Below are 26184 nucleotides of genomic sequence, written 5' to 3' on the forward strand. Positions count from 1 at the left end.
GATATATATGTTTTTGCTTTGGTTCAGTGTCGAGAGTATTTTTAAATGTTCAAAAGGATTCCAGTTATACTCTTTTCCTTTTAATATGGCCCCAAATTTAGCTTGTCCTATGTAACAATCACAAACTAGGCCTTAATCAGAGAACAAAAGAACACACGAAAGGGAAACATCTGTGCTGACAGGAAGTACTTCTGAGAACCAAGAGTGAAAAATGGAGACTCCCTTCACACCAGAAGCCACAATAGCTTAAAATCTGACTTACTTTTCTATCAAATCCAGTGTGACTCCAGGCACCAGACTAACACATTTCTGCATGCAGAACCTGCAAAGAAAGAGAAGACAGTGAATCACAGCAATGGGATATGTAACGGGAGAATACAACAGTCCCAGAGAAAAAGCAAAGAGAGGAAGTGGGGCATGGGGATTGCCACAGTGAAAAGGTAAACCAAGATTTTCTTAATTCTGTCAGCTCTTAGGTTTATGAAGAAAATCTCCCTGCAGCCTCTCAAAGGGGCAGGAACACTGAGCTGCAGCCGGAGGTCTTCAGTGGAAGGAGAAAAACAAGTCTACGGGTGGTGAGGCAGATCCCCGCTGTGCGGGGCTGGGGGCAGGTCCTCGTGAGAGTCACCTGACAGAAAGCTTCCACCCAGATGATGGAACAGGCTCCACTTTTCCATTTTTCCTTCTTAAGCAAGTAAAGCTGGAGAGAGTGATGGAAGGATCAGTGAACCACCCTGAGGCACACAAAAGAAATTTGTGGGAGAAGACAAAAAAAAGTGAATTCAATTATTCGCTCAGTCATGTCCGACTCTCTGCGACCCGTGGACTGTAGCCCACCAAGCTCCTCCGTCCGTGGGATTCTCCAGGCAAGAATACTGGAGTGGGTTGCCATTTCCTTCTCCAGGGGATGTTCCCGACCCAGGGATCAAACCCAGGTCTCCCACATTGCAGGCAGACGCTTTAACCTCTGTGCCACCAGGGAAGTCCATATCATTTTAATTATCATAAAATCATAGGAGCTATGAGACTTAATCTTTGCTGCAGAGCCATCCTGGAGGGCTGGGTGGGGTGGGTGGGGGGGAACTAGGACTGGGGGACTGGCCAGGCATCATTTAATTTGTGTGCACTGACAGGAGGTTGAAGACCATCCCTTCATTCCTGTCAGGGCTATTGGCACACGGCAGGACAGAATCAATGGTCACGAAGAGCGAAAAAGCAACTTAGCATTGGTCACAGGAGAAATCTAAAGCATTTAATTCACCTGCTTTAAAAATTAAGAACAAATAACCCCCTCTATGAAAAGAGAAGCAGGCACAGAGCAAATACACCCAAAAAACACATTTCCGTATCACTAGATAGATGTGAAACGCAGAGGAAGGTCGGAGAAAGCCAGTGTGCTCATGGGAGGGGATGAATACAAGGACCAGGCCACATTCAGGGCACATGAAGTGAGAGGTGTACAGTGGATGGGTAAGGACGAGGGAGAAAGACAAGGAGATAGAGACCCTTAGAGATAGAGATCAGAAGATGACAGACAAGACCATGACGACAGCGTCTGGTGTGCAACTGGCTCCTGACATGTTGGCCCTCCAGCTGGGATGGGGGAACCCTGAGAACCCAGCCCCACCAGGCTCACGGCTTCAGCGAGCAACACCTTGCTCAGCCACAGAGGAAGTTATATTTCTGGCTGTGGCCGAGCTGGCCGGTGCTCTCCATTCACAGAGCAGCAGAAACACCAATGAGACAGAGCCCGTCTCCCTCGGGGACAAGTGGCTGGGCTGCCCAGATGCTCCACAGGGCCGGTCAGTCCATTCGGACAAATCCTCCTGTTTGCTTCCCTGTCGGAGAGCTCGGCCCGCCTGCTCCCACACATCACTGCAACCGCCCACAGGCAGCTCTGACAGTGGCTCCATGTGAATCAGGATCGCTCTGTGGATGGAAATGGTTTACGGGAAATGTACCTTCCAGTCCAATTCTGAGGCCTATGCAAACAGGACTGCTCTGCTGTTTTTTCCTCTGCAACGCGCTTACTGATTGGACCTCGGCATTCCTATAATGACAGAATAGTCTGTACCAGACTAATCCTTTTGTCAATAACAACAGTAAGCTCTGGATAAAATATAAAAAGTAACCACTTGAAAGCATCAAAGAGTAAACAAATTCAGGCAGAAAGGGAAGGTACGATCCTTACAAGAAGAGTAACTGCACAAGATCCACCTTAACCAGTATTTCCCACACGTGCTCCCCAATTCATAAAGCATCAGGGACACAGCTCAACCGGAAGGAGATCAGAAGCCCAGAGCTTCGGGGGAAGTCTTAGGAAGGAGGAGCCAAACTCTCCTAGGACCCTGGGCTGACCTGGGCACTGCACAGGCACGGGATCAGACCCCAAGGAGCCCTGGGGACATCAGAGCTGAAGGGCACCGAGCAGAGATTTCCACGCCTGCTCACCAGTAGATGCACATAGACAGGGACAGCCAGTGCCACACTGGGGGGCTACGAACACCTGGGGCTTTCCACTGTGGGGTGTGGCCTGAGCTACAACCATGGTTCAGGATACAGAGTTGCACCCCCCAAACCAGGAGCAAAGTCAAAGATGACTAGTCCTATAGCCGAGAGACTACAAGGTCAATTAAACCATCTACAGCTAAACAGGAGGAAGTTAGCAGAATCCAGACTTTCTCAGTGTCTCATTCACAATGGAAAGTATTCTAACCTAAAATCAAGAGAAAAATAGTTAATAAACTAGATTCATTGTTGACCACATTTTGGAATTAGACTTTATAAAAATAATTAACTGGGAAATAAGTATTATCATAAATCTGCTGGAAATATAAAGTTAAGAAGAAATTAAAAATAGGGACACTATGCAACTTTAAAATATGCATGATATGGTATGAGCAGCATGGATGAACCAGTGACTGACAGTCCACAAAACTGTACCTCAGCCTGTATTCATTCCCTTTGCACCAGAACTACATCAGGCAAAATCAGAGACAATAAAAATGGCTCGACAATTCCACAAAGCTGGATATTAGTAATTATAACAATAAACACAACAGCTGGCAGACGTTTAGTGCTGACTACACTGTGCTGGTTGCTGGAGCTCATCAACAGGCTGGGCCACTTTTGACTCCTCTCTGTCTGACTTGCCCTTTCCGAACTGCAGGGGAAGTTACACAGCACCTGACCACTGCTCACCGCCTGCCTGCTGACCCTCCAGGCCAGGGTTTCTCAGCTGGGCACTAAGGACACTGGGGCCAGATCATTCTTTGCTGTGGGGGTGGCATCCTAGCCTCTACCCATGAGATGCCAGCAGCATCCCATCCCAATTGGGACAACCAAATAGGTCTCCTGACGCAGCCTTATGTCCTTCACCTCCTTGAGGACACAGCCCCAGGCCAGGACCCAGCATCCTTCACATTTTCCAGAACAGCCTCTCTGCTTCCTTTCTTGCCTGTGCTCCCTACTTCTCTCCCAGGAATTCTCTACCAGGCAGCCAGAGCAAACCTTTTATGAGGAAATGCGGGGATAATTCATTTCATCTTGACCCTCCAGAGGCTTCTTGCCATGCAGGATGAAATGCAGCGTGCTTGCCTAGCCTCCCAAGGCCCTGCCCTGGGCTTCCAGTCCCTGCTCTGACTTCACTTCCTCACTCTCACTCTGCTTAACCAGTTCCAGTCACCCAGACACACTTTCTCCTCCTTCCATCTGCCAGGCACAGCCCCACCTCAGGGCCTTTGCACAGGTTGCTCCCTCTTGCCCCAAACTGGAAGGTTTATTCCTTTGTTTTACTTGGATTTCTTCTACCTTCACTGACCAGCCTAAGAAAATAGCACCTTCATTCTCTACTCGTGTACTGTGCTTTTTAAAAATAGCATTTATTGCTACCTTAATATATATTTTGATTGCTTGTCTTTATCATAGAAGATAAGCTCAATGAGGACAAGGACTTCTTTTACTGTGTCCATCAGTGTGTCACGAGCACTTAGAAGGCTGCCCTAACACATAGTTTTGATACTCCATAAATGTGTCACCAAGTGAATATGGTATAAGATTGAGTCCTAATATTTCATATATCTTTTTTTTCCTGTTGCTCTTGCAAGTGACTGGCTTCAAGATTTTTATGAAGAACAAATTAATGGATGCTAAAAAGAAAACTCAACTCTGTAACTTCGTAAACTGTCATATAACTGCTGGATGCTATTGTTTCTGAGAATGGAAATATACTAATTTTTTTTCCAATTAGAAAAAAATCCCATACATTTATCATAAGAATTAAAAGTATAGAAAATTACAAGTGAAAATTACCCCCAAATCTAAGATAACAATTAACACTTTCATATTTACCTCTTACAGAAAACTGAACCATGCTGATTTATTTTGTGCCGGGATAAAATAAAATCAGTCCCTGGAAGAGCCCAAACAATACAGACGATGGGAAAGTGGAGTTGGTCCTGCAGCCCAACCCCACTGCCAACTGCCCCTCTGCATCGACTGTGCCTAGCACACATGTACAATCAACATCTACACTTGGGTTTTGTTTAGCTTTTGTTTCTTACCGTAAGAGAATCTGCCATACACACTACAGCTTTCCCCTCACCCCCAGTATTTTCCAACGTTCAACAAAGTTGAAAGAATTTTAGAGTTAAGCTCCTGGATCCCACCACCTAGGCTCCACCATCAGCATTTGATTACATTTGTTTTACCACATTTCTGCTTCTCCATCCATCAGTGCATCTCATTTTTCATGAGACAGAGGAAGTGGTATACTTACTTCCCTTTAAATTCTTCAGCACACAAACCAACGTTCAGTATTTGCTCATTGTTTTTTATCTTTTGATGTAAAATTACATATAATGATGTGCACACATCTTTAACTGTTCATTCACTGGGTTTTGACAAATGCATGTGCCTGTGTACCCAAGCTGCTACAGGGACTTCTACCAACATCCCAGGGAATTTTCTTTAGCCCTTTCTCAGCCAATTCCTACTTCCTCCCATTGCCCCCAGGGGTAAATACTGCTCTGATTTTTCCACTGATTTTTACTCCTCGGTTCTAGAGATTCACATACAAGGACTCACTGAGTACGTACTTTTGTATAAGACCTCTTCCAGTCAGCATGATGCTTTAGGTATTTATTCATGCTTTTGCTGGTTTCATGAATTTACTCTGCTCCCCTGCTGACTGGTATTCCATTATATGAAAATACTGTCGTTTATACATGCTATTCTGTAACGTGTCCTTGTATATATCATGGACAATACAAAAGCTGATGCACAGAACATTGTTTCTCATGAACATGAGTGTGCTGTCCTCAAGATGTATTTGTAGCAAGGGAACTGCCTGATGAATGGGTACCCCTATTGAATGACCAGCCATTGTCTGATGGCTCTCCAGAGGAAAGTGTCATTTACAGTCACATCAAAGCTGAATATATCCACTTTTTAACTTCTGGAAAATACTGCGTTTATCAACATAAAAGAAAAACAACCCTCTGTCCTACTGATAGGTGAGAAATGACACATCATTGGAATTGCTTTGATTATTATTGAGGTTAAATACCAGCTAATAATTTTTCCGGTTCTTTGTATTATTCTTTGGCTTATTGCCTGTTTATGCCCTTCTTGTCTTATTGATTTTAAAGTGTTTTATACATTAACAAAACCGAGGGTGGCTTTGTTATATATTACACAATTTCCCCCCAATTCATAGTTTTTTTTAAAGTTTTGTTTTTTTGCTTTCTTTGCCATACAAACCTTAGAATTAGTATTAAATAAAGCCTATCACTTCCTTTACAGCTTTTTAATTCTAATAATTTTTCCAGTACTTTTGTGTTTTCTTTTTCGCATTTAAAACCTCAGTATATTTGGAATTTATTTTATCATGGTAAGAGGTAAGGATTAGAAAAATTTCAAATGGTTAGCCCTGTGTCCCAAAGAATATTGAGTAATTCACTCTTTTTCCAAATGTTAAACTCTTATATAGATTCTGTTTCTGGAACTGTACTCTGTTCCATTGACTAGAATGTCTGCTCTTTTTCTACCTGAACCTTCAAAATGTATTTTAATAACTAGTAGTTTTCTTTCACAAATCTTATTTTTTTTTTTTAATTTCTATGGGTATTTGTAAACATTTATCCTTCTACTTGACCTTTAAAATCACTTTATCTATATGTGTCAAGTTTATGATTTAATTTATGGAGAATTTATACCCTTAATCTTCTGGCTCTCACCATGTAATAATAACGTGGTCAGCTCCTTCATTTATTCAAACACCCTTTCATATTAATCAGTAAAGTTTTATGAAATTTTCTATACAAATGTCCAATATACTCTTAGGTCATTTATGTTGTGTCATTGTTACTGTTGCTACTGTGAATCAGATTTATCTTCCTTCCCCAAATTTCCTTGCTATTTTTAATATCTAAAAAGGGTAACAGTTTTAAGGAAATTGTAAAGTATATCATATATGAAGAGTATACAAGATACAGATGTGAGTTTAAGGACTAATAAAGTAAATGTAAGCACCACCCAGATTAAGAAATAGCACATTACAAAATCTAAAAGGTCCCCTGTGTCCCCACCATGGTATCTGCTACCATCCCTTCCCCAGAGGTAGCCTGGACTTTTATGGTTTATGGTATTGATCTATGTTCACTTAGTAATCAGTCACTTTGCTGAATGTTCATGTTATTGCTAATAATTTTTCAATGGTTTTTATTGTGTAAAGTTAAAATTCAGACCAGACATAAATAATGCAAATTTGCCTTCTCTTTAGAATATGTATACTTTCACTTTGGTTTTGCACCTAATTATTACATTGACTAGCATTTCCAGAAGTTGTTAAATGAATCACACTTAGTATACATCCCCGCTTTGTTCTAATTACATTAATGAAACACAGTATCGAAGCATTAGTGCAGGATGATAGTTGAGAAGAAAATTTCTCTTATGTAAAGGAAGTATTCTTCTATTTTTATTATAAAGTTTTATTAAAATTCATTTTTAATTTTATCAAGTAACTATTCTCCTCTCACCTATTAAGATGATGAATTATATTAATAGGCAGCCTAACAGAAAGTCATCAGAGCAGTCCTGGAATGATTCTCACTTGGCCAAAGTTTTTGTGCTTTTATTATACTGCAGGATGCTAAGTGCTAATATTTCATTTTGAATTCATCTGCATTGTGTGTCTACGTACATGTGTGCGTGTGTATTAATATCTGCATGTGTATACACACTGCATTTGTCAGGTTTGGTACCTCAGTCGTGGTAACTTCATGAGAAGAAAGAGAAAACTTATACTTATTGAAATATGGCTTATGTTTACACATTGCTTTGTTACCAAGTGTTCTAGTCCATATTTTAAGGATAATTATCTGCATGTTGAATCTTCACCGTTTTAGTTTTCTTGCTTCTCATTATTTTTTTACTGCTTTCTGTCTCCTGTATTTCTACTTCTGACCAATTTTAAAGTCACAAACTTTAGAACTAAATTTGATTTCTTAAACTTTTTCTTTCTCTTTGCTGGTTCTCTTTGCATCTTGATGTAATGTTTTGTCAATCTCAATATTTATTCATTTTTTTTCAGAGACCATTTTTCTGTAACTTCATTGCTTCATTGAGGATACAAAGTGCATGCTGTCTCCTTTCTGGAGCTCCCTTTGACCACAACTGAGTTTAGGCTGATGAGGTGATTCAGGGTAGGAGCCGGTCACCAGAAGGACCAAACACTGGATAATAGATGGGAACTTCCAGCCACATGCTGACCTCCAACCTCTGACCTCAGGAGGGAAGGGGGATAGAGACTGAGCTCTACAAAGAATCTTGAACAAAGGGACTCAGAGCGCTCGCAGGTTGGTGCTCTGTGGAGGCGGAGTGCCTTTCGCTCTCTCCCACGCACAGGTGACCCTGTCCTCCAGCGAGAAAGACGAGCTCTCAGCACTCCCTGTGCAGGTTCGGCCTGCACCTGGGTCAGAGCTGGGAGAGCCAGGGCAGGAAGAGACCCTCGGGACCGGATCCCCACTATGAGTGTTATTCAAGGTTTCTGATTTCAGTCCCAAAAGTGCTGCCTGCTTTCTGGAGTCCTCAGGTAGCTGCGTTCTGAGCAGAGGCTGTACTGAGCATGGCCATGTCCTTCTCAGGGGCTGGCACTGGGGTTTCCACGGACGGTGATGCTGAGGAAGCTTCACAGATAAGACTATTTTAACCAAGTCCTTCTGAACGTGAAAGTGCACTGCCAGAGATGTCAGGCTTTTAAGGAGTTTGGGAGACAGCCCAAAGTGGCAGTACACTATTAAAATAACACAAGCAAGTCCCTTGACATTTCATTTAATCTAGCAGGTTAAAAAAACAAACAAAAAACCTACATGAAATAGTGTGTCAATTATCTGGTATTTGAAGCTAAATTTAAAAGTATGCCATGTGTATTATTAGGAGAAAAAAGGTAGAAGAGACTTTTCTAATTTATAACCTTTAAATAGCTATCACTTCTAAATGTACAGAACCCTCTTCAGGAGCTTCTAGGCCAGTAACCAGGACAAGACACAAATGAGGTTCACGAGTCAGCTGTCTAAGCTGCTGTCAGCTTCAGAGGCAAGCCAGCTAAAGGGAAAACTAATTATTTCACTAGAGAAACGCACACCATCACCTCATCTGAGTTTCCTGCCAAAGGACGGAAGCTGACCCCACTTGTCTTGTTCCGAAGGCCAGAGCCTCAAGGATATCCCAGGGGTTCCTTAAGTACCTGCCCGGTGAAAGCAGAGAGAACTTTCAAGGGAACAGTGCTAACTCCACAAGGGTGCCTTCACTTTGGTTCAGAAGAGATGAAAAGGTCAAGATAATTGTAGTCATAAGAAAATAGTCTTTTAAAAAATGTGTATTTAAGTATTGGTGGGTAGATAGCATTATGTCTGTAATTTACTAAAAATAGCCATAACAAGAAAATGATAGAGCAAGTAACAATTTTAAGATTTGGGGTGATGAGTACAAGGGAGTTTGCTTTATTATTCTCTTGACCGTTGTGCAGAATGGCTGAAAATTGCCCTGTAATGAAAAGTAAGTGGAGAGAGAAAGAGAGGGTCAAAGCAGGTGATCCTATGTCTATGAGTCAATGTCAGGAAAATGTTCCAAGGAAAGATCTAATTTCTCAAAACTTGAGCAGTTTGTTTCTATTTTTGAAGAAAGTCAAGATGTGAAGAGCGGCTCCCAGCCCCTCCCAGCCCAGCTCATCCCCACGGTCATTAGCAATGAAGCCCCTGCACTGACTGGCGAAGGCAGAAAGCAACCCGCTCTCTTCAAAGGGCAGCTCTCTTCCACAGAGTTCATGCTCATGACCCCCAACCACAAGCCACAGGAAAGAGACAGAGCACACAACAAGCTTCCGTACGTTTCTTCCCAACTTTCCGGGGCCTGTTTCCATGGAATTCACTGGGTAAAGTTAGAATTCTGCTTGTTTGGGACAGCCTCACATGTTCCAGCCTTCTCAGCCTGATTCAGATCTTAAGTTGTAATTTTACCTGATAAGCTGAAAACAAGACTGTATTTACCCCAATCCTCTCACTCAATAACCCCTCCATGAGCCCCACTGCATAGTTCTGATTTAGCAGGCGTCTTCATGAGCCGGCAGAGCTAAGGAAAGGCTGAGAGGTGGTGGCGGAGCCTGCCATCCCCTGGGAATGTGGTTCTCTGGTATTTATATTAATATAAAAGGAAAACAGGGCTGAAAGACTGAAGGGAGTGTTTCCCAGTAAACACACCTGTTTACTCTCATACAGAGCAGCTGGGCCCTCATCTGTCCTTATCTAGGATGTAGGATGGCCCCAAAGCAGACCCAGAAAATTAAGTTTATGTAAAAATTAAATGATTCTTTTAAATTAAAGAGCCAAACACCACTTAAGTTACACTCTTCCATCATATTTATTATTATCTTTTTCTTGCCGCCGGATGGGCTCTTTCTGTATTAAGAAACTACGTCCTTGACCCCCAATCTTCTGTCTACATCTGAAAGTTCACTCTGGGGGTCAATTTACGCCCGTGTGCACAAGGATGAAGAAAATCGAGGTGAACAGAGGCCACCCCTACCCCAGTGATGAGGAAGGTGGTGCTGTAGCACCAAATTCTGTACCACCTATCATTCAAGTGACAACTTCAAGAGAGCTGACCCTATTTAAAAACACAGGCCCATGATACGCTGAGAGCAGCAGTGCCTGTGAGCTACACGGCGACCTGCGTGGATCATTTTAGAACCAGTCAGTCCCCATTACAGAGAACTGAAGCTGATGTCACTGCAGAACTCTGAAGTCCCGGCACGTCTGGTGGCCCCGAGCCAAGTCCTGATTCTTCTCCAGATCCAAGTGAGAGGAGAAATCGGCTGGAAGGAATTTTAAGCAGGACTGGAGACCAAGATGAGCCATGCAGTGTCACACTCCTTCCACGATCAAAAGATACAAACAAACCCCTCCAGCGCGTTACAGACGCTTTACTGAAATAATGCATTCATTTCTCTTCCTGTTTCTGTAACCTGCAGACAGCTCCCTGCCCTGGAGGGCCGGGGCTGGGTTGGAAATTCAGACAATGGTCTTGTGCATGCCTGGTCAGTTCAGACCCGGTCACTGGGCTCCCATCATGGGTGAGGCCATGCTCCAACCCAGAAAAGAACTCGCACTTCTCAGCTGCAGCCCACTTCCCACTCGTCAAGCGCATGGCAAAACCCACGCTTAAAAATGGCCACAGCAGAGCCTCTTTGGAATAAGCCCCAAGTGTTTTAAACCTGGGAGGTTCTTACTGTTAAAAAATTCTGCAATCTCTGACTCAGTCTCTAGGTTTAACACCTAAATGATTCCTGGGAGGAGAACACAACATGGCAAAGAGGCAACAGGTTTGGTATTTTAGGACAGAAGCTGTGAGCTGAGCCAAGATTATGTGATGAGAAATGTCTGGGCAACCCTGAGCAACCCCCCTTCCACATCCCTCCAACCTCAGTCTGCCCAGAAGCATCTCCAGGGATTCAAGGAAGATTAAGATCAGGACAAAGTCATTAATGAAGTAACTTCCGTGGTCAAACAGCTTATACATTGGCTAATATTATTATTATTATTATTCCTACTTCATGTGGGAGAAAGCTGAGGATTAGAAGGTTCTGAAATCACCCAGTGACAAGGCCAAGTATACAGACATGTGCCACGGTGTTCTCATGGGGACTAAGGCCACTAGACCCAAATTCCCAAATAATGTACCTTGCACTCCTCCTGACAATTCAGTGCATCGTCTCAAACTCGATCAGGGAAAGCAGAAAGAAAAGAGGGTACAAGTATAAGATGAAAGCTTATAAAGAGAGAGACTCCTTCAGCCGTGCAGGGAAGGCCACAGGCAGAGTGGAAGCCACCAGGCAGGGTGAGTGGTCCAGTCATAGGCTCTGGAGAGAACTGACTGAAGTGCCTGGACATCCCTGTGTAACAGGTAAAATACAGGCAACAGAGAAGTAGCTTAAACAGCAAACAAATGAGAGGTGTGCACATCTCAGGTCTGGTTTTAGTTCAACCTGTGCTCATCAATAAAGGCCAACAGCCTTGCAGGAATACTAGAGCCAAGTCAGTCTCTCCTTCCTGGGCTTCCTAGGTGGTGCTAGTGGTAAAGAATCCACCTGTCAATGCAGGAGATGCAAGAGGTAGGTTCAATCCCTGGGTCAGGAAGATCCCCTGGAGTAGGAAATGGCATTCTGTTCCAGAATTCTTGACTGGAAAGTCCCATGGACAGGAGAGCCTGGTAGGCTACAGTCCATGGGGCCACAGAAAGTCGGACACGATAGAGTGACTGAGCGCTCCTGCCTGCCTGGACCACAGCTGACAGGCCAGCTGCACGAGTTTGGCCTTGTTGTTGTTCAGTCACTAAGCTGTGTCTGACTGCGACTCCATGGACACAGGCTCCCCTATCCTTCACTATCTTCCGGAGTTTGCTCAAATTCATATCCATTGAGTTGGTGACGCTATCTAACCATCTCATCCTCTGGCACCCTGTTCTCCTGCCTTTGATCTTTCCCAGCATGAGGGTCTTTTCCAAAGAGTTGGCTCTGCATCAGGTGACCAAAGTATTGGAGCTTCCGCATCAGTCTTTCCAATGAGCATTCAGAGTTGATTTCCTCACAGTCCAAGGGACTCTCAAGAGTATTCTTCAGCACCACAATTTGAAAGCATCTTTGGCTCTCACCTTCTTTATGGTCCAATTCTCACATTTGTACACGGCTACTGGAAAAACCATAGCTCTGACTATATACTTTTGTTGGCAAAATGATGTCTCTGCTTCTTAATACGCTGTCTAGGTTTGTCATAGCTTTCCTTGGGCTACAGCCTATGCAGTTGTCTTCCTCAGGATTTAAATCTTCCTGGTTTTTAGGTCTCCTATTTAAAGCTGGACCAAATTTGTATAACCAGCCCCATCCTCTTCCTGTCCCTTCTAACACCTAAGCTCTCCCTATGTGCTTTTCTGCACTCATATCTCCAATCACACCAAGGAAAAGGAAACACCCCAATACGCTTCCAAACATTAATAGCACCAACATGATTTTAATTCTTATGAGATAAATATCAATTAAGTATACTCTGATAAGCACCCGCTATCCCAGCTGCTTTATGAACTGTGAGTCTGTGCCCATTAAGTTAGGACACGATAACATTACTGATCTGAGGACTGTGTGGGGAACAGCCACCAGGCCAGGGTGGGTTTCCCATGCAGACCAAGCCTGGCAACGCTGGGTCAGGTGCAGGGAAGGAAGCCCAGACATTCCATCAGCTTCTCAGGGTTCTCACAGTATTAAATCCACCAGAAAAACAGTTCCCGAGGATGGAGGAGCACTGCTGAGAAACTGAGCCAATTCCTGGCATTCTGGCAGAAAATGAGTGAATTCAGGTTGATTTTCCAATTACCTTTTAGATATAAATCGTGTTCTTTAACATACCCAATACACAATTTGTCCCTGGACTCCCAAGCCAGGTAGGAAGCTTGGAAATCACTCCATGAGGGTGTTCATTGAGTCACTCTAGCTGAGTTAACCTACTTGTCTCATGGGTTCTGGTTTAGGTGTCAGGTCAGTGGCCATGGGAGGGTAACGTTCAGCCTCTGAACTCTCAATTGTTTCCTCTCTGAAAGATATCTCCTTCTAGTCTACAAATGTTTGCCTATTAAAAACAAGAGGAACATTAAAAAAGCAACTAACTTAAAGCCAACATCCATTTCCTAAGTGATACATCTTCCCCTGAAACGAGCATCTGATCCTCAGCCCCTCACTTCCTTAACACAGTTCACACCTGTGTGGCCTTCCCTTTCTCAAAGTAGCCCCATGCCTTCTGGCTGTTTCTGCCTTGGGTGACTGAGGACTTCTTAACTAACTTCAAGGCCTCTCCCAATCCTCAATCCCAAAGGGTCGCCAGAGGGTGTGGGGGTCTGGCTGCCCTCTCCCCTCACTCCCTCTGGCCAACTTTCTTGCTATATTTGGACTTGAAGAACTCAGCACATCCTCAATGAGCATCCTCAACCACACTGAAACCCTGGTGAAACAACTCCTTCAGGAGGAGCTTGTCTCATCTCACACAACTGCAGAAGCCTCCTGAGCCTAAAACAAAGTGACAACTGATCCTTCCCGAGTCAGCAAGGACCCCACCCTCCCCACCTGACAGAGTCCAGCTCTACTCTCTTCCTTCCTTCCTGGCCCTCAGATCTCCTCTACCTGGAAAGCCTCCATCCCACTCCACCCCCGCCTCCCCTTTTTTTAGTAGGAAGAAGGCATCAGAAGGCCCTGAAAAGCCTTTATGAGTCACATCGGCAAACCCTGCTACTCTCCACTTGGGCAGTGGGTAGGGCTAGGGAGAGGCTAGCTGGGAACACCCAGGTGTCTTGAGTTTGCCTACACCCACTTGAGGGCCACTGCTACGGCCACCTCCAGGTCTTGCCCACCCTGGGAGTGCTCTGTCGGGTGTGGGTCTGTGCCTCTGGACGCCCATTTCCAGTGGCACCCAAGTAACTCTATTACTGATCCACGTATATGTCTCCCGAATCAGCCATCGTGCTCCTGCAGGGGAGAGAACAATCCATCTCACTGGCTTTGGAGACGGGACCCTCAACCTGGCACCACACCCCTGGAACAAGGTCCTATAGAACAGTCCACCCTCCAGCTGCAATCCACGGCTCCACACTCCACTGCTTTGCAGTCACCCATCTTCCCTCAGGCCTCAGGGTTCCCAGTGCATGGGATGCTCTGCTACCACAGAGACCAGCAGTGACCATCAACTCAGGTGCAGCCTCCTCCTCCTCCTTTGAGTCAGACTTTATGATCCCCGCCCCCCAGGAAGACGATGGCTGCCTCCACAGTGAGCAGAGGAGTCTCATCCTCTTCTCCACCCCTAAGAGGTGGAGAGGAGGTATGTCTCTTTAGCAGATGGGGGCTTGGATCTCACAAATCTTTATAATTTAAGTACTTATAAGGCTGACCAAACAGAATACACCTTCAAAACAGGTTATTTCCACAGGTCCATTCAATCTCAGGATAAGCAAACAAGCTGTTCTTATGACCTTGGTGACAACAGTTAATACTAGAGAGAGGTTTAATGCCCAGTCTCAGCACCTTAACGTGGCCTTCACATCCAGGTTAAACATTCAGAGGGAAGCATGTGGACATTAGGGAGCAAATGACAAGAAGCTAAAAATACAAAGAAGAAGCTGACATCTCATGGCTTCATTTATACCATGTTAGACACTGATGGGACTCCCAGGCAGTGCAGTGGTAAAGCATCTGTCTGCAATGCAGAAGACCCAGTTTCAATCCCTGGGTTGAGAAGATCCCCTGGAGAAGAGAATGGCAATCCACTCCAATATTCTTGCCTGGAGAATTCCTTGGACAGAGGAGCCTGGCAGGCTACAGTCCCTGGGGTCGCAAGGAGTCGGACACGACTGACTGACTACCACACACACACGATGATGGGGTCACTATGCTACTGTCTGCAGGGGTTTTACATGGTCACATGGTTCTGTTATTCAAAACATGATGCTATTTAAGAGGAATCATCAATTTCATCTCAGCACAAGTAAAATGAGAATGAAACTGGTTCATGCAATATACTGTCTAGCTCAGCACCAAGGGATTGCTTTTTTTAATTCCATAAGGGTCATGAAGGTGTGCTGTTAAGTATGCAGCTGTATACATTAACCATTTTTGAAGCAATGGGATTTAATGTTACTAATTTTGCATCCTTAGGCACACAAATCAGATAAGTCAAAGTACTAGTTAAAATGCCCAGAAGTTTAATAAGAAGATACAAATAAGCAAATAAATAGTTAACAAGTAATTGTTTTATAAAAAGGGATATAATTCAGTTGCTCTGCAGGTATGGTTTCAAACAGGGATTAAAACTAATTTGGAACATAGTGATGATGGTATCAAAGCAGCAGAAGACAAATGACTTTGTTCCCATTGGCTGCTGATCATCAGGAGGACCAGGAGGGAGGGAGGCTGGAGGGGGTGGAATGTTATTTTATGAGCATCATTTCACCCAAAGTTGATTTCCTGGAATTATATTAATAACTCACTGGCTGTAAGAGCCCCACTGTGAGCTGAACTGCATATAATCTTTATTCTCTCCTGAACACTGCTGTTCTGTTAAAAGAATATTATGTTCACACTTGCTCCCCTTGAGTCTTCCACTCACGTTACATACTGATGTGTTCAAACTCTCACAAAAGACTCTTGGACTCACTGAACTGCCTAATGAGATCCATTTGAGATAACACATTCCACATACTCTTGTTAGGTAAACACTGGAGAAGAAGGGAGAATATGAACCAGTATGGATGTGAGAGTTGGACCATAAAGAAAGCTGAGCACCGAAGAATTCATGCTTTTGAACTGTGGTGTTGGAGATCTTGAGAATCCCTTGGACTGCAAGATCAAACCGGTCAATCCTGAAGGAGATCAGTCCTGAATATTCACTAGAAGGACTGATGCTGAAGCTGAAGTTCCAATACTTTGGCCACCTGATGTGAAGAACTGACCGGAAAAGACCCTGATGCTGGGAAAGACTGAAATCAGGAGAAGGGGATGACAGAGGATAAAATGGTTGGATGGCATGACGACAGAGGATAAGATGGTTGGATGGCATCACCAACTCTATGGACATGAGTTTGAGCAAGCTCTGGGAGTTGGTGATGGACAGGGAAGCCTGGCATGCTGCAGTCCATGAGGTCGCAAAGAGTCAGACACAGCTGAGCAACTGAACTGAACTGAACTAAGCCCCAACGTGAACAAAAATAAAAAGGCAACTTGCCCTTCAAAGAAAAATTTACTTAATACTTTTCCTTAGAGAAATAAGATGATTTTCAAAAGGCCCTATGTGCCTAAAATTTTTTTAAAAGATTTTATGTGGACCATTTAAAAAATTCTTTATTGAATTTGTTACAATATTGCTTTTATGTTTTGGTTTTTTAGCTCCGAGGCATGTGGGATCTTAGCTCCCCTACCAGGGATTGAACCTGCACCCCCTGTATCACAAGGCAAAGTCTCAACCACTGGACCACAAGGAAAGTCCCTTAAAATTTGGTCAAATTTGTCAGTATTTAGACAGTAATTCTGCAAACATCATTTCTTAGCTTTTTACCATTATTGATTACATTGAGCCTTGGGACAGCATTTTAACACTGACATCTGATATTTAAAAGAAAGAAAAGGAGACATGATTTTAAAATCCTGGTATCTTGCAAAGGGTGGTCTTCCTAGTCCAATTCATATATGTGAACTTTCTAAGATGTCAGCTGTCCAGAAGGCTGTTCACAGTTCCGCATCAGTGGAACAAATCATCACAGGTGTATACCTCTTTTGTATTGCTGTTTTCTTCCCTACTTCCCCAACGTGCTTCAAACTCCACAGGCACCCACCCACATCTATTTAATGTATGCCCTTCCATATTTTAAGTATATGTGCAAACTTGCCAACTTACTTATACTATGTTGGTGTTTACAAAAAAAGTATTGTATTTTTTATTCTTCACCCAATATTATGCATTTAAAAACATTTAAATCAACTTCAATGAGGTGCAATTTACATACAGTAAAATGCCCCCATTTCAGATTATAACAGGAAGCATTTGACAAATGTATGTTTGTGCAACTAACCACTTCCATCCCCTCACGGGACATTTCCATCACCCTAAAGCGCTGTCCAGCCCTCTGCTGTCTCTCTCCAGCAAGCTCAGATCTGCTTTCTCTCACTACAGTTCACACTGAGAACATCACAAAATTATAAACTATGTACTCTTTTGGGGTTATCTTATTTTAAGCAGTGACTTATTCACATTATATTGAGAGCATGTTCTTTATTGGCAAGCAATAATACACTAAGTGTATGTCCCTAAATTGGCCCATTCACCCATGGATGAACATCTCTCTGGGCTGTTTCTAGGTTTCGGATACCGTGAACAACTCTGACCATTCGTTGAACATCTTGGTGTGGACACATGTTTTCATTCCTCCTGGGTAAATATATAGCAGAATTGGTGGGCTGTATGCTTCCCTGGTGGCTCAGTGGTAAAGAATCCACCTGCCAACCAGGAGACACAGGTTTCATCACTGGATGGGGAAGATCCCCTTGAGCAGGAAATGGCAACGCACTCCAGCATTCTTGCCTAGGAAATCCCATGGACAGAGGAGCCTGATGGGCTACAGTCCACGGGGTTACAAGAGTCAGACACAGTGACTAAAACAACAACAATGCTATGTGTGTATTTAAAGTTACTAAAAATGGCCATACTATTTTCTAAAGTAGCTGTCCTATTTGCATTCCAACAGCAATGTAACAGCATTCCAGTTACTCCACATTCTTGCCAACACGCGGGCATCTGTCATGTGCCTATCTCTCTATCTTGATGTTCACCTATCTTCTTTGTTAAGCATCTATTCAATCATTTGGCCACTTTAAGTTGTCTTCTCATGGTTGAGTTTTTACAGTTCTTTATATATTCCAGATACAGGTCTCTCTCAAATACATGTACCGTAAATCTTTTCAACTAGCTTGAGGCTTCTCTTTTTATTTTCTCAACAGTGTCTATCAAAGAAGTTTTTATTTTAATGAACCTCAATATATCAATTGTTTAATGATTTGTGCTATTTGTGGTTTGTGTAAGAACTTATGAACACTTTCTCCTATGTTTTCATCTGTAAGTTTTATAGTTGTCTTTTATATAGAAGATCAGAAATTAATTTTTTTGTTTAGTGTAAAGTAAGAGCGGGGTTTTATTTTTGTCTTTCCTGAAAGGAAAGCCAGATGGTCCAGTACCATTTGTTGAAAAGACAGTCCCTTCTCCACTGAACTATCTGGTTTCTCTGTCCAAAATCAATTGATCATATATGTGGGGGTCTATTTCTGAACTCCATATTCTGTTCCATTGATATACATGGCTATATTTACACCAATACCACAGTCTAGATTATTGTGGCTTTATATTAAATCTTGAAATGAACCACATATCTCTGTTTCAAAATTGTTTTAGCTAGACTCTTTGAATTTCTATATAAATGTTAAAATCAACTTATCAACTTCCAAAAAAAAGTGATTTTTGACTGGGATATTGCACTGTATCTATACATCAATTGGATCTATAGAATTAACATTTGGATAGAATTAACATTTTAAAATATTAAGTCTTCTACACCATAAGCATAGTATAATTCTCCATTTATTTAGGTCTTTTTCTATAATGTTTTATAGTTTTTGTGCACAGGTCTAGCATATATGTTGTTACATTCATCCCCAAATATTCTAGAATTTTCATGTCATAGCTAATAGTATTTTTTTAAATTTCAATTTCCAACTATTAGTTACTACTTTAAAGAAATGCAGCTGATTTGGGGGTATTGATCTGATATCTTGGAACCTTGCTAAAATGCATTATTAGTTCCAGTGACTTTTTTGAAGACTTTGTGATTTTCTTTTCTTTTTCTTTCTTCATTCATTCATTTGGCTGCACTGGGTCTCAGATATGGCACGCAGGATCTTCTCTCTTTTGTTGTGGCATTCAAACTCTTAGTTGCAGCATGTGTGATCTAGTTCCCTAACCAGGGATCGAACCCAGGCCCCCTGTGCTGGGAGCACAGAGTCTTGCCCATTGGACCACCAGGGAAGTAAGTCCCTCATGCTCTTCTATGTAGATAATCATGTTGTCTGTGCAGAGATTTTTTTCCTTCTTTGCCAGGCTGCATGCCATTTTATTCTTTTCTAGCTTACTGCACTGACTATGACTTCCAGTACAGTGTTGAAAGAAATGGTGAGAGTGAACATTTTTGCCTTGTTTTCAGTCTTCTGGGGAAAGTGTTTAGTCTTTCGCCATTTCAACTATAATGTTAACTGTAAGTTTTCTTAGATGCCTTTTATGAGCTTGAGAATGTTCTCTTCTATTTGCAGTTTGCTGAATCAGTTTGTCATGAAACCAGTGCCAAATTCTGTCAAATACTTTTTATGCATATATTGAAATAACCAAATAGGTTTTTCCCTTTATTCTGCTAATGTAATAGATTATGTTGATTGATTTTCACATTAAGCCTTGCATTCCTGAGATAAACCTTACTTGATCATAATACTTGATCCTCTCTCTATACTGTTGGGCTTCATTTGCTAATATTTTGTTAAGAACTCTTAAGCCTATTGGGACTATCCTGGTGGTCCACGGTTAAAACTCCAAACTTCCACTGCAGGGGGCACAGGTTTGATCCCTGATCAGAGAACTAAGAATCTCCATCCTATGAGGCACAGCCAAAATTTTTTTTTTAAATATTAAAAAAATGTTTTTTATACTTGGGTTCATGAGGGATCTTGTCCTGCAGATTCTTTTTTTCCTCCTCTTGCAGAGTCTTGGACTTTGATTTTCAGGATAAAGTTAGCCTCTTAGAATGGGATGGGAAATGTTCCCTCTTCCTCTTATTTTCTGAAAGAGTTTGTATAAAGATTGGTATCATTTCTTTTTTAAATGTTCCCTAGAATTCATCAGCAAAGATATCTGGGCTTGGAATTTTTCTTTGTGAGGGAAAAACTAGGGAGTTCAATTCCTTAATGAGATATAAACTATCCAGATTTTCTTTCTCTTCTGTGTCAGTTTTGTTAATCTGTGTCTTTCACGAAATTCATCCATTTCACCTAAGACACAAAATTTATTAGCACAAAACCCTTCATACTTAAAGGATTCTGTTACTATCCTTTTAATGCCTGTTGGATCTGTAGTGATGCTCTTTGATTTCTGAAACAGGCGATTTATAGCTTTTGTTTTTCCTGACGATTCTAGCTACAGTTTAACATTTTTGTTGAACTTTTCAAAAACTATCATCTATTTTCATGGGTTTTGCACATTTCTCTGGTGTATCTTCTATTTTGTTTATTTTCACTGTTTTCTTATTTCCTTTCTTCTACTTACTTAAGGTTTGATGTGATTCTCTTTTTCTGGTCTTACAGAGAAAGCTTAGACTGTAAATTTTAGACTTTTCTAATTAAAATCTGTTAACATCATTACGATTTTGAGATTATTTTTGGTGCATGTAAACCTAGTTCAGTAATTTTACCTCTTGCAAAAATGATATTTAGCCCACGATCCATAAACACTGAGTCAGTTATTTCACAAACAGTGCAATGAGAAAGGTTATAGCACACGTCTTGATGTGGGGTTTTCTAAGAGTTTCTATATACTGCTAAGAAAGAAAAAGTGCTGCCAACCGAACCAGGCATGTTATTTATCAAAAGATGGTACTATATCTCAGCTATGTTCAGATGTGAAAATGTACCTCCTAGAACTGATGAAATATGACCCACTCTGCACACAGATAATTATAAACATTGTATCTTGTCTTACCAATGACCAGGACTTCTAATACTGAAGCACCACCAGAGAGAACCCTTGCCTTATTCCCAGGGTCAAAGAGAGCGCATCTGTAGTTTCTTGACTAAGCATATTTGCTGGAGAACCCTGTACAACCTTTACCAAGTAAATGCCCATGACTCAACTTACACATGCTGGATTAAACATGCGCATTGATCTCAAGAAAAAGAGTAACACAAGGACAAAGAGAGAAAATTATGAGAAGCCAGTCATCATATAGGTCATCTGGAGTGTCAGTGCTGGGGTCAGGACAGGGCTTGAATCCTGGCTCTATCAGGTATGACCATACAGCCTTAATTCCCTCCTCTTCAGAGTAGGGCTGAAGGTAGGCCATGCCACACAGCCTTGCTGCAGGGGCTGAATAGGTTGATTCATGTAATGGTACAGCATAATGTTCAACAACTGTGAACTACTTTTATTACCACAATTTAAAATTTTAACCAAGAGTTGGGCAATTTGTAGCGACTAAGCAGAGAGAGACTGGAAGCCCTAAACCTCCAAGGGGAAAACCCAAAAAGAAGCACCCTCATAATGGGGGATCTCTGAAAGAATGAAAACTGAGGTACCAGACTCGCTTGAAGGAGAAGCTAAGGATGAGAGTGCTGGTCCAAAATTTGTATGAAGAGCAAACAGTAGAGCCCTAGGACTGCTCCTCCTGACTGGGAGAATTCTAGAGAAATCACCCAGAGGGCCTCTGGACGTGGAGACACGATGAACAGCTCAGGGCTGCCTTCATCTTTAGGACTGCCTTTCTTCATATTCCTGTTTGTTTACTGCATTTCCCCCCAGGGCTTTACAGTGAACATCTGATTTTCCTTTTATTTTTTATCTTCGTTTTCTGACTAAATGTATTCAATCCTAGCTTGCTTTAACTACCTCTCACAGACATGAAAAGTTGTGCTCACACTGTCATTCAGCTTTGAATATTTCATAATTTTTTTAAAAAGTATTCCCTCTTTAAGGATTTTTTTTTTTTAAGAATAAGATTTTTAGTTTTCAGACATTTTAAAGGGGCTTCCCTGGTGACTCAGACGGTAAAGAATCTGCCTGTGATGCAGGGAGACCAGGTCTGATCCCTGGGTTGGGAAGATTCCCTCAGAGAAGTGAATGGCTACCCACTCCAGTATTCTTGCCTGGAGAACTCCACAGACAGGGGAGCCTGGTGGGCGGGCTACAGTCACTATGGTCACAGAGTCAGACACGACTGAGTGACTAACACTTTCGCTTTCTTTTCATTATCATGCTCCAACTCTATTGTATGGTGGTCTGAGAATAGATTTTACATGGTATCAATTCTTTGGGATCATTACAGCTTTCTTTGGAGTCTGGTACACAGTTTTTGTTTGTGAATGGTCCACCTATGCTCAGTTCTCTGCCTGTTGGGTATATGGTCCTATATGCCTCCATTAGACTTAATTAATCCTGCTATTAAAAAAATCTAAACTATTTTTCTTACTTTTTATGTACTTAAGTCTCAGCACCTACATTCCTGGTTTATTCACTTCTACCCAGAGTCTTTTTGGTTCCCATCTTACATGTTTCAAGGCCATACTGTTTGATGCATATAAAGCCACGATCAGAGTATCTTCTTGACTGTCTACTCTTTTTACCACAATAAAACATTTTTCTTTGTCCTTTCAATATTTTTTTAATCTCAGATTCTTCTTTGATGCAGATCAAAATTGTTCCTCCAGCTTTTTTTCTTTTTTGGTTTCTATTTCTCCTCTTTCATCCTTTGATTTTCAACCTCTCAAATATTTTGTTTTAAACACAAATCCTGTGATACATGCTGTATCATGATAATTTTTATGCAACATGAAAATCACTGTCCTTTGAGAGGTGAATTCAACTCACTAAGAACTAACTAATCACTTTCATTTCAAAACTTATTCCAGACATCTTATTTCACATTTTCTATTTACCTTGCTTTTCTTTTTCTACCTTCTTTTGGAGAGAAGAAATTCTCTCTTCTCATGTGAACATGATATATTCTATTTTCATTCTTTTGGTGGTTATCACTAACACAGTGAGACCTAAACCTATACATAATTTTCATGATCAGTATCTCAGATATTCAAACTTCTACCTTTCTGGTCATTCACTCTTTCCATCTCTATCTCTCTGGTGGGAACTCCTCAATCCAGTCTTCCAGTTCTCTAATCTGTCCTTTAGTAATATTCATAAGGCTACCTTTCAATCTACCCCCTAAATTCTTTACTTCATCAATTATATTTTTAATGACCCATATCTCCAACTAATCTTTCGTATTTCTTCCTAGTTCCAATATTCTCTCTTATCACTTCAGGTATGCTTATTCTCACTCTGAATCACTCTTCTATGGTGTAGTGCTCTTGATTTTTATAGGCGTATATTTTCCTACAAAGCAGATGTAGTACACCTTGTTTCTTTCCTTCCCACTGAGCTCCAGACATGGCAGGCAAGTTGCACCATCCACGGCAATGAGGGAAAGGACCACGTGCACACCTGAGGACCCGCCCCCTGCCTGCCCTCGCCTGCACCTTCTGGTCTTCACCCGCTCCACTCCCCACCCTCAACAGTATCAGCCATCAAGGGCTCCACACTGTTTCTGACTCGTTGAGTGGACTCGCTGGAGGACCCATCAATCTTACTCTTCTCTGGCAGCCCGAGGACTGAGCTCAGGGGAGGGAGTGAGCAGCCTGTGCCATCCTGTCTGGTCCAATTTGTTTCTCAGCAGCATAAATCAGGTTTCAGCATGTCAACTTTTTTTAAAAGGAGCTCTATTACAATACATTATGATATTCATCTTAATTGAGTGTATGTCAGAGACAGGAACAATGAGAGTACATTGTCTAGTTGGGGGAGAAAAAATATTTTCCTCAGAGTGGGCACATGACAAATTACATAACCTAAGGACTGGAAATTACCCTGAAGTTCTCCTGGGCTTTACACAGCAGGGCCAAATTACAGTTATGGCCACAATGTCAGGGCCTCTAGATTAAAAAAAAAAAAAAAGTTTAACTAAACCCCAAATTAAGTTTATTACAAGGTCTACAACCCAAAGTGTGACATTACTACAAAGTAAATTGGTAAGAAAATTTCATTCATGACTGTATCTAAATCAACTGCCCTGAAACATAAGAAATAAGGAAGTCATTTTAATTCAGTTTTTATAAGAAGCTGAAAAAGATGACAAAACAGAAAGCACCAATTCAATAGGTAGGCAGAATAAGTTTGCTCTCCAGCAGAGAAGTTGTATTTGAGAAAATTGTACAGAGAATACGGAGAAGGTAATGGCACCCCACTCCAGTACTCTTGCCTGGAAAATCCCATGGATGGAGGAGCCTGGTAGGCTGCAGTCCATGTGGTCGCTAGGAGTCGGACACGACTGAGTGACTTCACTTTCACTTTTCACTTTCATGCATTGGAGAAGGAAATGGCAAGCCACTCCAGTGTTCTTGCCTGGAGAATCCCAGGGACAGCAGAGCCTAGTGGGCTGCCATCTATGGGGTCGCACAGAGTCAGACATGACTGAAGCGACTTAGCAGCAGCAGTACGGAGAATAAATGGTGAATCCCAGTATCAAACGCTAGCAAGAATTAATGTTTCTGAAAGCAATTCTGACTGATTCTTGGTTGAGTCTTCAGGACAAAATACAAAGCAAATGCCACAAGTGTCACAAAATACAAAGCAACAGCCTGCAGTGAGACAAGCAGGACACAGCGAAGGGCTGGGCTGGATGGACAATGCAGGACCTCAAGAACAGCTGCAGGGCAGGGTGTCTGTGCAGCTGCCTCTCGCACTGGGCAAAGATGAAGACCAGACTTCCCACACTGACAAATACACATTAATACTATGCCATTAACATTTAAACTCCTTAGATCACTCAATTGAAAGGAAGGAAACACATTTCTTGACCTCTATTCAATTCAAGATAATGTCTGCCATTTTCATTAACAGACAATACAACTGCATGCCACATAATGCGATGGGCATCAATCTATTTAACAGCAAGTCCCACAGCAAATTAAGCACCACTGAGTTATAATTTCAGGAGCACACAAATATATCCATAGTAAATTTAAAATGGTATTCTGCCATTCAATCTAGTAAGTAGAAAACAGCCTAAAGAAAAAAAGAAACATTTCTTGGACTCATACTATATGGAAGTATATAGTAAGGAAATCATTTATAAGGAGAGTAATGTAATTGCTCACTTCAGAGTTACTGATATTATCAGTTTCTGATATGAAGAAGATTAAGAAGGAAATGAAACAAAAATCAGAGAATGATGTATTCTGACAACTACTTCATCAAATAAGATTTATAAGCACATCTGGCATTAAATATACATACATGTGTTATGTACATACAAAGTAAGGCTATATCCTGTTTATAAGGCATATGACTTTCTTCAGCAACTATGCCTTGTATGAGTATAGTGAAAACCATCCTCTTAGTTATACAGGAATGTTCCTGAGCAAAGCTATTTCCTAGGTTATTTATTGCTCAGGTTCCTTGACAAATAGGTAAGTGCAGCAGTCATTTTTAGGTAAAATCCTGGTTCCATTTTTTTTTAAATTTATTCATTTGGTTGTGCCAGGTCTTAGTTGCAGCACATAGGATCTTTGATCTTTGTTGCCATATGTGGGATCCTTTATTTATTACATGTCAGCTCTTAGTTGCTGCATGCAGTATCTAGCTCTGACCAGGGATTGAATATGGGCCCCCACAAAGTCTTAGTCCCTGGACTACTAGGGAAGTCCCTGTTTCCATTAAAAGCAAGGGTTGCCAAACTATGGTTCCCAGGCCAAATCTGGCCCATTACTTGCTTTTGTAAGTAAAGTTTTATTGGAATAGTCATGTCATGCTCATTTGTTTACATACTGTCTGTGATTCTTTCATGCTATGTTAATAGAGCTGGGACCCCTGAGCTCACAAAGCCTAAAATATTTAAAATCCGGCCCTTCATAGAAAAAGTCCATGGACCACTATTCTAGAGCTAGTTTGAGCTATCCTACTTTTATATACCTGAATCCTAAGTAAATAGGATTACTAAAGCCCTGTACTTGTTTAAATAAAACAGAACATCAATACAGCGAAATGTTATGCAATCACTACAAATGACATTTACCAAGAGTTTATAGTGGCCAAGGATAAATAAGTTTGTTATGCTAAGATTTAAGTACATGAAATTGAAAATTCAGTCTGATTGCATCAACGAAAAACAAACACAGAAAAAAAAACTTTTTAACTAAAAAGTTAACACTAACTGTGGTAATGATGGTAAAATCTTTTT

At 41.7% G+C, this 26184-nt stretch overlaps 1 protein-coding gene across 2 annotated transcripts in view; it reads right to left on the reverse strand.

Annotated features, from left to right (window-relative positions):
* Positions 1–26184, reverse strand: part of RPTOR (regulatory associated protein of MTOR complex 1) — a 323749-nt gene that overhangs the window by 127602 nt on the left and 169963 nt on the right. For both annotated transcript variants that reach the window (XM_027518037.1, XM_027518038.1), the window contains exon 7: positions 263–322. In XM_027518037.1, the coding sequence (XP_027373838.1) occupies positions 263–322 (60 nt within the window). The remainder of the gene's footprint in view (positions 1–262; positions 323–26184) is intronic.

This window comes from Bos indicus x Bos taurus, chromosome 19, assembly GCF_003369695.1.
Source record: "Bos indicus x Bos taurus breed Angus x Brahman F1 hybrid chromosome 19, Bos_hybrid_MaternalHap_v2.0, whole genome shotgun sequence".
Taxonomy (NCBI): Eukaryota; Metazoa; Chordata; class Mammalia; order Artiodactyla; family Bovidae; genus Bos; species Bos indicus x Bos taurus.